The 13,086-nt window shown below is 37.7% G+C and overlaps 1 protein-coding gene across 1 annotated transcript; it reads right to left on the minus strand.

Moving 5' to 3' along the window:
- Window positions 1–1,418: 1,418 nt before the first annotated feature.
- On the minus strand, window positions 1,419–7,069 carry Fabp12 (fatty acid binding protein 12). The gene is made up of 4 exons (XM_015485763.1): window positions 6,997–7,069; window positions 5,155–5,327; window positions 3,140–3,241; window positions 1,419–1,469 (listed from the first exon to the last, which is right to left on the minus strand). Exons 1-4 carry the CDS (start codon window positions 7,067–7,069, stop codon window positions 1,419–1,421), a joined length of 399 nt encoding a protein of 132 aa, XP_015341249.1.
- Window positions 7,070–13,086: the final 6,017 nt, after the last annotated feature.

Genomic DNA, 13,086 nt, shown 5'->3' on the forward strand with positions numbered 1-13,086 from the left:
TGCCTGAAAATTCTACCTGTTCTTAGCCCCTCCCACTAGGTGTCCTGTGAATTATCAGAGATATCTCTCCTATGTACTCATAGAACGAACCCTTTTCTATAAGGCTGCCCAGACTGCATCCTGCTGCCCACAAGACTATCTCCATTACCATGGCAGCCAGGATACCCTAATACTAAAGTTAAGAGCACCTTGTCCTGAACCAACCCCCCACCATTGGCTCTGACCTTAAAGGTGTCAAGCAACTCTGGGTTCCATTCTGGTGGGAGAGAAAGCATCTTTTTCCTCTCTGTACAGCAAGCTATTACCTGGTCCCCTGCAGCAGAGCTGCTTATGCCCACCACCACACACAGGGTACAGAAAACAGATCCTTTAACCCCTGCTTGGAATCCTCTGTCCAGTCCAAGAAGCTCAAGGGGACAACGTATTTCTATGCTTTCTATTATCATCTTTATCATTTCATCATGCTTAAAAATAAGCTTCTCTCACTTCTACCAAAATACAAGATGTCCCTGTATACTATTTCACATAAATAAGCAGTGACCAGCCACAGGTTCAAATGGTCAAACCCTGTGTCCTCACCTGGGACTGAGCAGTCGTGTCCTGCCACACATTGTAAGATAAAGGGAAGCTTGTTTATTCATTTCTTTGATGCGATGTTACCTTTGATTCATTGTCGTACACTGAGAAATTGGTTCTACCTAATGGCTCCCATCTAAATTCACTTCGTTATGGTTCTGAGGCTAGTAATGGGAAAACAGGAATTCTGGTTCCAGTTCTTTCTGAAACCCCCTGGGTAATATTGAAATAGTTAACTGATTAGGACCCATTTCCCCATGATCGACCTACTGTGTGAGGTTTGGTGTGAATAAAACAATATACCCTTTGTCCGGGTGGCTTTAGTGATGGTAGGAATGGTTATGGGTATTCTCTGTAATAATAGTTAGGCATTGGAGTGTCAGTTATTGCCTTACTCTAAACTTGTGGGGTTTTTTTTCTTTTCAGATACAACCGTTGTATAACCTGTGAGAACATTATGATCTAAGTAGTTCATTAAAAATAACATGATTTTTTTCAATGTCATTAAAAATTAACATGATTTTTTTCAATGTCATGAAGATTGTGTTGAATTTGAAAGATGGACATAATATGCCTAACTAGAAAAAAATCAGTATAAAGTGCTTCTGTGAATATATGATCCTAACCCTGCATTGAACAGATATAGCATCCTACTTTCTCATAGCTGCACCAATACCAAGATACTATATAATGTAGACACTCTTAACAGAGTAACCAAAATCACTGATATTTGTACAAATAAAGTCTCACTCATATTAACAGTTAACTTTGGAGTTTGATTCAAACAACTTCAGCAGTTCGATCACAGTTTGGGAGTGGCAAGGGCATGAGACTGAGTATGTTTACACTCTCTCATATGTCCGTGTGCAGATGACATTGTTCACGGCACTTTCCTGGAAGACAAAAAGAGGGAGAATTATCTCAGTATTGTTGAGGAAATGAACACCTGGAAAAATATAAACTAGGTGCTGTCTATATACACCATTCCTTAAAAATCTTGAAAAGAGATATATAGGTTATATTCATTGATATCATATATAAGATATGTATATTATATACATTGGTATACATACAAAAAAGTAAGGCATACACTTAGAATCTAAAGTCCTACTTAAAATATTTTAAATGCCTACATTGAGGCATTTTTGCTATTTTACATATTTGGTGTTTTTGAGATAATAATACGAATTTAGATCAATGCCTCATTTTATGGTTTCAGAACACGGATTTATGTACATGATGATATTTAATGCTCCCAGAAAACCTGTGAAGGTACTGTCTACATCTTGAAGGCAAGGAATCTTAATTTTGGGAAGGATAAATGACTTGTCCAAAGTCACATACATACTCAATGGCAGAAATGAAAATCCACGCCCTTGGATTCTGAGTTTATTGTTCTTTCTAATGAACTCTGTTTATTGGCTATTTATTGAACTATTTATTTGCCTGTTCATTGGTTAATATCATTATCAGAATCAATAAAATCAGTCATTCTTGATCCTTCCCTTCTATTGTAGTCTTTGTTGTAGAAAGAAAAAAAAATCCCCTATTAAGATTAGTCTAGATTTTTTTGTTTACCACCACACAAATTTTGTATTTTTCCTTTAAACTATTTTATATTTTGCTCAATATTATCTTTTTTATTTATTTTGGTGGAGGTGGGGTTTGGAGGAGGAGAGTCATTGACATTCTTCCTTCCTCCACTCTGTAGAAGTAAGAAAGACGACCAGGGAATCTTGAGCAGGAACAGAAAGGACACACAAGAGCGCAAACTTTGGATTTAAGTCTCCTGGGTTTTAATCCCAACATTAACACACTTTTCTAACTGTATAGTTTCCTCATCTGTCAAAGGACTAATAAATCTAACTTCACAGGATTATTGTGAGGATTAGATGAATAATACCTAAAAACATGGTGACATGTTAACAGCATGTGTTGGTTCTTGCCAGTATTGACTCATCCCTGTGCCAAGAAGACCCCACCTTCAGCTGCACAACCCTAGCTCAAATGTCCCTTTCATGTTTTGGTTTGTTCTTGATTTGGAAAAACAGTGTGACATTAATTCTGGCATAGGGTAGAGGGTTGGCAACAACCTTAATCCCTATTGAAATCTTTTTTTAAATTTTTTTGTTTTAATTAGTTACATATGACAGTACAATGACCTTGACATATCATACATTTGAATCAGATGGGATATAATTTCTCATTTTTCTGAGTGTACAAGTTGCAGAATCACATTGGTCATGCAGTCACGTATATACCCACAGCAATGCTAGTGTCTATTTTATTCTACTGTCCTATTGAAATCTTTATTGCACAAATTCATGCTTGCTTTAGTTTATCCATGAGTTGAAGAACTGAGCTACACAATTTTCTAACTCTTTAGGTTTCTTTAGTACCTCAAGCATACACATTTTACACTGTTTATGATATGTCAGTGTTTTTCATCAATTCTTATAAAGTAAGAATAAAAAAGAAAAATGTCTTAGATCGTCTTAGAACCAGTTACTTGGGTGATTTCATCTTAGGTGTAAGAGAGAACAGGAAGGAAGAGCTCACTCACCACCACCATTTTGCCATCTACCAGCTTCCTCCGAATGGTGGTTTCCTTGCCATTCCAGTCCTGAACTTGGACTAAGGTGTCATTATCTAAGGTCACGGTACTCTGAAAAACAGGCCAAACCAAGTTCAGATCCAATTGTCACCTTTGAACACTAACATGTGATCAAGTGCCCAATTCTCTTCAGCTGTTGATACCTTCGGGTAGTTTTAGGATGGTATTTACAATTCTATTTAAGACTTTTTCAGCAATAATTCTGTTGAATGATTCTTTGGGGAGTGGCAGAATGCTTTACAAAAGTAAAAACACAATAACTTGAACCCTTTCTTTATCTCTTACTGCATATGGTATTATCTTTTTGCATAAAGAATTCCAATTAAGTTTCAACTTTAAAGATACATGAAGCTAATTCACACTCCCATTTTAAGAGCTTACCTAAGGATGAAAAGTCCCCTTTCCTTTTCTTACCTCAACAATATTTTAAAGAATTTTTTTAAAATTACAGTAGTTTCTCTTTTTTAAATTTAGCACCCACATCTTGACTCCACATTTTAGTTCAAAATTCTTTCATTTTACATGGTACAGAAATTGAGTCTCATATTTATTAACTTTAAAATGGTATGGCAGTCCCTTCTATCAGGATATTGCCTTCCACCGAGATTAACAATCTTATATTGAGTTAATTCAGTCAAACAACAAGTATTTATTGACCAACTATTGTGTACCAAGTACTGGGTTCTGTGAAACAGATGAGAAACATCTTCCAGATGCTCACATTCTTGGGTGGGGAATCAGACAATAAACAATAAACAAGGTAAAATATGTTGTGTTGGGCAGCTTTATGTCACTGTCATCAAAATATTGGAAAAGAACAACTTATAGAAGGAAAAATTTATTTTGGTTCATGGTTTCAGAGGTTCAGTCCATGGTGGACTGACTCTATTGCTCTGAACGCAGGGTGAGGCAGAACATCATGGCAAAAGGGGAAGATGGAGAAGTACCGCTCCATTCATGGTGGCCAGGAAGCAGAGAGCATGAAGGGAAGGGGCTTCAGGGAAGATGAATCCTTCCAGGGCATGATCCCAGAGACCCACTTCCTCCAGTCACACCCCACCTGCCCACAGTCACCAATCCCACAATTCAAACTAGGATGGACTGACGAGGTGACAGCTCTCATAATCCAATAATTTCATCTCCAAATATTCCTGCATTAACACAGGACCTTTTGGGAGACACCTCATATCCAAACAATAAAATATGTTTTATAAGTAAATGACATGTTTCAATTGGAACCCATGAGATATGACTAAAAGCTGTGCCTTTCAGAGTATCTTTGTCTTGAACAAAGAGACCACAAGTTCCAGATCATGCAGTTATGAGGTAGGTGAACATCTTTTCACATGAATTCCTGAGAGATTAAGAGAGGCAGATATTCTTTCCATGTACTACACACACACACACACACACACACACACATACACACACATGCACACACTTCCTCAACTCCACCCCCGCCCCAGCATTGCCTATGTACTCTTAGTTAGAAATAATTTTGTACTATGTTAAGCCATGGAGAGCTAGTGACTCACTTGTTAAAGGAGCCTACCCTTGCTGATACCAACTAATACAAGTTTCATCCATTGAGATTCTATGTGTGGAAAATTACAAAATTGAAAGGGAAAGCTTTTGTTTCTGATAGAACTAAATATTAATCTAGGAAAATGATTCCCAGAATGTGATTCTACTAGGCATCTGCATCTGAATTATTTTTTTAAATTGCAATTTTCAGGTGCCCATAACAGACTTCAGCACCCCTGGGATGGGATTAAGCAGAAAGCATTTTCTACAAGTATCCTGAGAGATTTTAATGTATACTAACATTCAACATCTTCAGATTTAGGTTTTATCCAGAGCTTACCTAATAAGACTTTATCTATGTTTGATATTATTGCTTACTTAGGATGATTTCTACTAAGCGTCTTTATGAAAATTGTCTGAAAGACTATTGCAGGCCTCACCTTGGTTTTATGGCCACCTGGTGTGGTTTCTTCAAATTCTTCTCCCAGTTTGAAGGAGATCTTATTATTCCTAAAGATGCTTTTGGTTTTTATGGTGATCACATCTCCATTTGTACTGATGGTCACAGTGGGTTTTGCCAAACGACCCAGTTTCCGGTTGGCTCTTCCTATTCCTGGGAAACAGATAAATGAACATATAGTTAAATCTGTTGTTGGTTTCAATGACTCATATTGTTTGTATAATTCTTTACGAAGTGGGGGGGGGGGTTGTGAGTTAAACAAAATTTCCTTCCTTTTTAAATTTTTTATTTTTTCAGTACTGGAGATCAAAACCAGGTCTTGCCCCAGCCCTAAAGTTGAGTGAAACAGATTTTAGTGCAGAATGAATGCAAATATCTAAAGTTAGCAGCTCCACCATTACATAATAAAATCCATTAATTTTGACCAAGAAAAGGCAGTCTCCAGTTTTTGTTTAGTGATTGTTTTGTTTCTCTAATTCAGAAGTAAGTTATTAATCTTGTTGATGCAAAGATCCCTTTGAATATCTGTTTAAAGATATGAACCACCTCCCTATTTTAAAAAAATATAACTATTTCACATATAAACAAAATATTCTGGTATGGATTCTTCCAGATCTTTAGTTCTTCACTTAACATTCATATATAGGGTTTGATCTTTCTACTATGTATGCAGATTAAAATAAAACTATATTAAAATACATGTAATATGAGTTTACATTTTAACCATTTTAAATGTATAATTCAGGCATTGTAAGTACCTCAGTTATCCCCAATGTATATAAGGTTTTTAAAAATATAATTGCTATATTATATATATATTGTTATTCAACTTTCCTTTTCCTCTTATCTATGTCTTGAAGACCATTGACATAAGTACATACAGATGTAAATTTTCATAGCAACATAATATTCCACAGCATGTACATATCAAAATTTGTTTTCTCTATCCTTCATTGATGATCACTTGGTTTGTTTCCATTTTTGTTATTACAAATACTTCTGCAGTAAATATCTTTGCACATATAGTTTTATGGCAGCTTATGTGTGAATATTTCAAATAGAAATAGAATTCTTTACATAGTAATATTAAAGGTAAATTTCTAAGAGAAGATATATTGGGGAAATATTATAACTTGGTTCACAGAATTCATGCTGTAAAACATTATCACAAGATATGATAGGTTGAATATTAGGATTTGAAAAGTCATTCATATCCTAATCCGCAGAACCTATGGATTTTACTCTATAAGCTAGAGGGGATTTTGCAGGTATAGCTAATTTAAGGATCTCGAGATGGGGAGATTATCCTGGATTATCAGAGTGGACCCTAAAGGTAATCACAAGTTTCCTTGTATGAGAAGAAAAGGTAAATGTTAGACAACAGAAGAAAAGAGTCCAGAGTAAAAACTGGGAGCAAAAATTGGGATGTTGTGACCACACACAAAGGAAAACCAATAGCTATTGGAAGCTGGAAAATAAGATCTCTTTTGAAGATCCCCTAAACATTAGAGCAGATGTTTATAAAATAATTGTTTCTAAAAGTAATTGTATTTTTTGTTTTAAATTATTTATTAATATCATTTGCTGTTTAGTAAATGAAATATGCATATTTTATTTATATACAACCATAGGACATTACATGAGGATTACATCAATTCCAACCTGGTTTTGTACAAATCTGCAACCTAAGATAGAAACAGTATTTATTTTTTCTTTGTGAAAAATTAGGAGCCACAAATTAATCATATTTAATAAGAGCAAATTAGGTATTATCAAAACTCCCATCAATACTAGATATGCTATAGAAATAAACATGGCTTACCCATTTCCTTCATATATTTTTCGAAATTTTCACAAGAAATCGATTTCCATTTCCCTTGGAGCTGATCCACCATTTTGTCTGAGATAAGTTGATCTCAAAGAAAAATGGCTTCATATGGATGTGTGTTGGTATTCCCTGAAATAGTATTGGAACCTGTTTTTAATACAATTCTGGGTAGAAAGAGCAATGAGAAAAATCAGGAGGAAAAAAATTGAGAAACTCTTGATCCTTGTGATTTTCCCTTAATACAATTTAAATCAGAAAAGCTCTCTTAAATATAAATAAATTAGGATGGAGTGGAAACATGGTAGTTTTACCAGGACTTCTGGCACTAATAAAGGACCAAAGCTAGATGCCATTCCCTTTCTTAAGATTGGCCACACTCACACAGGTGTTTGTGCACCTCTGATTATGCTATAGACTGCTGTGCCCCAGGTCTCTTGCTCTCTGACCAAGGATGATTCAGAAAGTAAACAAACAACAACAACAACAACAACAATAAACACACCAATTTGTTGGCTGCTTGGTGATTTTATATTCTCCTTCTTGATAATTTGAACTAATACATATATGGTATTTCGCATTTAAAGTAAAAAGATTGGTCAGGACTAGAACAAGCATTCAAGAGACTGGAACAGAGGGAAAAAAGAGAAGAAAGAGATTGTGTTACACACACACACACACACAGGCCTTGTTTCTGATGGTTTTCCAGGTGCCGGCTCAATTTCTCATAACCTTAATCATCATCGTCATGAGATTGCCAAATATCTTCTTAGTAAACCTTCCTTAATTTAGGATGATTTCTGTACCTTTCAACCTTGACTGTGACACACTGCTGACTACTGATATCTGTAAAAAATCAGAACAGGGCAAAGAATATAATACAAATATATCAAACATCAGGTTGGAGGACAAACTCAGCCTGATGTGTTGGCATCCACCCAATCTCAGCAGCGTAGGATGTTCACTTATTGGTATAAAGTTATTAAGAAACATTGACATCATAAATTGTTCTAAAATAGGAAAGGGGATATAACACTTTATAATTCCCATTAAAATGTTAAATGTCCAAACTCTAACATCTGTGAAGGCAATTACCCAAGTCAATAGTTTTATTACTAATTATTTAACAAACATTTATGGAACAAAATGTTCATATATTTATATTTATTTTATTTATATATATATATTCATATTTATTTAAATGTTTATATATTTAGCCTAATACAAGGCTAAATTTTTTATATGGTACTGATTAAATATCCCAGTTATGATTGGCTTTCCTTTCCTGAGTTAGGCCATTTCATGTTAATGTGTACCAATTATAAGTTTATGACCACTCAAAAGGCATGGGGGTAAAGCCAGGAAATAACCCACCACTGAGGGCATACCTTAGTGAGGGTACTAAAATTAAGCACTGAAGGTACTGAAATTCCTACAATTTTTCAAAAAAAATATGTTCAACATGTTACCATATATGTTAGACACCTATTGATTCCCATCATAAGGAAATCACGGATTGAAGATGATGATGATCCTTGAAGATGATGTTATGTCGGGAGCGATATTTCTCCTTGCTGCTGACAAGTTAAACTTGGAGAGGTGTCAGTAGATGAATCCTAAGACTGAGCCTAGGTATGAGCTCTGCCACTATGACCCCTCCATTCATGTGTCTGTCGTGTCAAGTTCAAAGACTTGCCGACTGGCCAAGTCTTTTTGTCTTCTCAGTTGTCCAAGTGATGGATGCTTTCTAGTGTCCATATGTGAGTAAAATATCTCCACACACTAGGCTCACTCCCATATGGGCATCCACAGTCTTCTACACAAAATCTCCTTGCCTGCAATTTTTCAGGCATCTATCTGCCTTCATCCATGGCTATGTATATATTCCTATCTCAAGCCACTGCTCCCTCCATACAAAATGGGTAAGAGGCACACGCTCTGAGCTTTGCCTGTTGAGATGATTTTCCTATACCAGTTTCTCAAGCCCCTCTCACCCCACGAGTAGTAAAAGCACTGCTGTGCTGATTTTTAGCCTGCCCCCAACTCTGAGCTGACTGACCCATAAACATGTTCAGGTTTTTCCTCCTCCTCCTTCATATGGTTATGTGAGACCTCCCATGCTGTCCTAGGCATGATCAGAGGGTGGGGTATTGGTGCTTCCTGTGGTAGGTGACCTGGGAACCTGGGCTGTCTGCTCCTGAGGTTACCTTATGACTTCCGGTCTTGCTCAGGCTTGATCCCAGAGGACTGCTACCAGAACTACCAGAGTTTATAACCCCGTGGGTCAGTCTGATGGAACCTGGCTCATAATGGAGAGTTCTGGTTGCATTGTTCCTTGGTGTTCTGTAATCAAGAATTCTATCTCTACTGGGACTCAGTAACACACCAGGAACTTTTTCAAAAGGCTTATGTCTCTGTTGCAGATGTCCTTGCTCTGGAACCCCAGGGGTCTGTGCCATGGTACTCCCAAGGGGTTTGTATATAGATGTCCTACTGCATTTTTTCCTACCACTAACACCTTCAGCAACACAGGGTTTACCAGTTATATGACCCAAGCAGTAAGGCTGCTTGTACTGTATCCTCTCTGCATGGAGATGCCTTTCCTGCTTCAGGCCCCACTGAAGGCAGGTAGCCTTCATTGCATCCAGTAAGTATATTGGCTGGAGCACACTCCTGTATGAGCAACCTGGCAGCACTGTAAGTCAGAGGGTCCTAGGAACGTTTTGGTAGAAGAGGCAAAATAAATGGGTTTTGGAGGAGAATACCATACATGGCTTGACTTCACTCACTGGAACTCTAAAAATTGGACAAGATTTGAAGGCCCCTCAATCATCACAACTTTTTACTCCTGCACTCTGTATGACACAGTCCTTATCAATCAAGGCCTCTAGAACATTAGCCACTTCTCACTCCTTCTGCCTTATGAACACAATGCTGTGTCACATATCCAGACAGTCAGGACCTCATCTGAGTAGATGATGACAGAAAGCAGGAGATCACACAGTCTGGGTCAAAACTGCAAATATATACTGGTGTCTGTTTCATGTAAATACTAACAGTTTCTGATCTTTCCTAAGAAGAGAATGTCAAACCAAGGTCTGCATACCGTGTACCTGAGGACTCTCCAGTCTCCACTATCAAGGATAACTCATCTAGCAGTTAGCCGCAATCGGAGTTATTGTGTCTACAGAGGCCAGCAGTCATTCTCCAGGATTCACTTGGTTTCTGCAGTAGTCACTCTGGTGAATTAAATGCACTAGCATATGGCCCACCACTCCACATTCTTCAGATTCTGCAGGATAGCACTGATTTCTGCCATTCCTCCCACCACCACCACTACCAAAGGCAATATTTTTTTGATTCACCATTTAGCCAGGGATGGAGGGTTTAGGGCATGGGGATGTAGGGAGTACAGTTTCAGGAGCTTCCCATTTGTTTTCCCCATTATGGCAGCTCCCATGTAGAAGAATTCAAGTGTAAGTAACTTCAATGGCTACATTTGTCAATCCCAGTTATACACTCAGTGACTGAGGGAATGACCGCTTGATGATCTCACTGACCTGCTGGACTTATTGAGAGCGAGACTTTGGTCAGGATTCTGTTTTATTACCTGTCCCTGTATGACTTTACTTTAGCATAATGCTTTGGAATATCATGACTCTGTTAATTTAGTCCCAATGCCCTGAAAGTATCTGGATGTTCTTCTTTCCCTCTTTGCATGTTTTCTCAAGTAAATTATCACAGGTCTCTTTTGAGGAGAATGGGGAGAATAACAGTGTAGTTATCATGGTATCTCAGTGTTCTTTTCCCTGTTGACTTATTGCCTCTTTAGTCACCAGTTTCTAAGTCTGAAATTGGCTTCTGTATGACATCTAAGCAAAGGATAATTTTTCTATTGGGACAACCATCTCCAGCTTACTGCTTATCTTGCCTACTTGAGGTTGAATATATTAAACATTACCATCTATTTTGCTTCCATGAATTCAATGTCCTTTTAATCATCTACATAGCCCCCTCCAGGTCAACCCCCTTAATTGTGCCTTCAATCTTGCTCTGTATCATGGCAACTATAGTACCCTGACCTGTGGCAGGGAAGTGCTGCTATCTGGCCCACACTGCTTTAGACTCCTCTTTGTGCCAATTGCTATCAATAAGCCAAACTTGATGGCCACCTGGAAAGAGCAAGCACTGAGACTTTTGGTGTTTACTGTTGCCCTTCTCACCATGCATTCTGATGATCTGATGAATGGTGCATCTTCGGGATTCTCTTCTGGAACATAATCCTCTGATTGTACCATTCTCCATCCCCTCCCTCTTCTGGAAGATATTTTGACTCTATTGACCAATGACAGAGGTACAGATCTCATAACTTTCTTACAAAGAAGAAAAGGAAAGCCCCACCATATAAGAGTTTCCAGCCTTTTAGCATATGGAACTTGAGTTATTTCATGTAAACAATTTGAAGTATAATTGAGCTGGACAAGTCACAGTGAACCCTCTGAAGATATTGGCAAGAGAAACTCAGGCCTTACTCATTTGCTATTCATTCAATAATCACCGGAATGCCTACTGAACAGATCCCCACTACGGAGTGGGGATTGAAAAAGACAACCAAAATGTTTTCAACATTAGGAAAGAGGATCTGGAACTATGATAAATTCCCTAATGATTCCAGATGGATACCTAGCAATGTAATAGGTAGCTGGAGAAGAAATTAATATTTTAGAGGAGGGATTGGCAAACTATGATCCATATATCTAGGTGTTGCATGTAGATAGCCACACATGTTCCTTTACATATTATCTATGACTTCTCTCATGCTATCATCAGGTAGTTGCAACAAATACCACTTAACCCACAAAGCCCAACATATTTATTATCTGGCTTGTTGGGGAAAAAAAAGTTTCTCAGTCCCTATTTCAGAATCTTATGTCTGATTGTTTAAACTGGGGAGTATAACCTAACCACGGCTGTGTTTGTAGGTTTTCTTTGCCTAGAAGAGTGGTAGAGGACATTTTTCATCATATAGCTTTTTCATCAAGAAAGAACATTTTTATAATTATGCCATGAATAAGGATAACAAATTTATTATAAGGAGTCGAAGTATGACATCTTAGAAACATTATGTTTGGTTATCAGTCAAACATAGGTGGGATATTTTAAAAATTGCTCTGAGTGTCATGAGGCAGACAGACATAAGGAAAGAAACAGGGTAAAAATGTTGTCCTCCTGCCTGCCTCTTCCTGAATCCACTCCCAGCAGCCAATGAGCCTGTTAAATAATAAAGTTCTTCTCAGAAATAGCCCTGAGTCTCTGTAAAATTCTCCCACTTTTTCAGTCCCCTTAGGGATGTTACCTCAAGTTATTCCTGTAGTTCTACTTGGCTTAGATTAAGACTAAGCTGTAAAAAAAAATCTTTATAATAACTTTAAAAAAATACATTGAAAGTGGGGAAGTTGGGAAGTTGAGGCAAAAGAATCGTAAGTTCAAGGCCAACTTCAGCAACTTATCCAGGCCCTTAGCAACTTAGTGAGGCCCTGTGTCAAATGAAAAATAAAAAGGGTGGTAAAGCACCTGTGGTTCAATCCTCAGTACAAAGAAAGAAAGAAGAAAAGGAGAGAAGTCCTTTTACAAAACTAGGCTCTATGTAAACAAAAACAAACAAAAAATAGCAATCTAAATATCTATAGAGCTCTCTGCTTATACTGGTTGGCTTTATAGGAAGGGTTTTAATAGAACTTGGGGAGAGTGCAGCCCTGCCTGTCATCCCCAAGTGCACATTTGTTAAGGAGGAGAGGAAAGTGGTGGCCATGTGGCCTGTCCAGGTGGCTCAGGGTGGTTCTCATTGGCCACTCTGTCCAAAAAAGCAGCTAGAGGTGAGCAGCAGGCCAGAAGCTGGAACTGAATAACTGCCCCAAGTCACATGGACGTTCAGATCAGCATAACATGGCACTGCTTCACGCCAATTTTCTTTCCACTCTTTTTCAACATTTCCTAGTCGGGATAGAAATTTCTGTAGGTTGAATTATGTCACCCCAAAAGGCATGTTTAAGTCCTAACGCCCAGGACTTGTAAACAAGTGACCTT

The sequence above is a fragment of the Marmota marmota genome, unplaced genomic scaffold, assembly GCF_001458135.2.
Source record: "Marmota marmota marmota unplaced genomic scaffold, marMar, whole genome shotgun sequence".
NCBI lineage: Eukaryota > Metazoa > Chordata > Mammalia > Rodentia > Sciuridae > Marmota > Marmota marmota.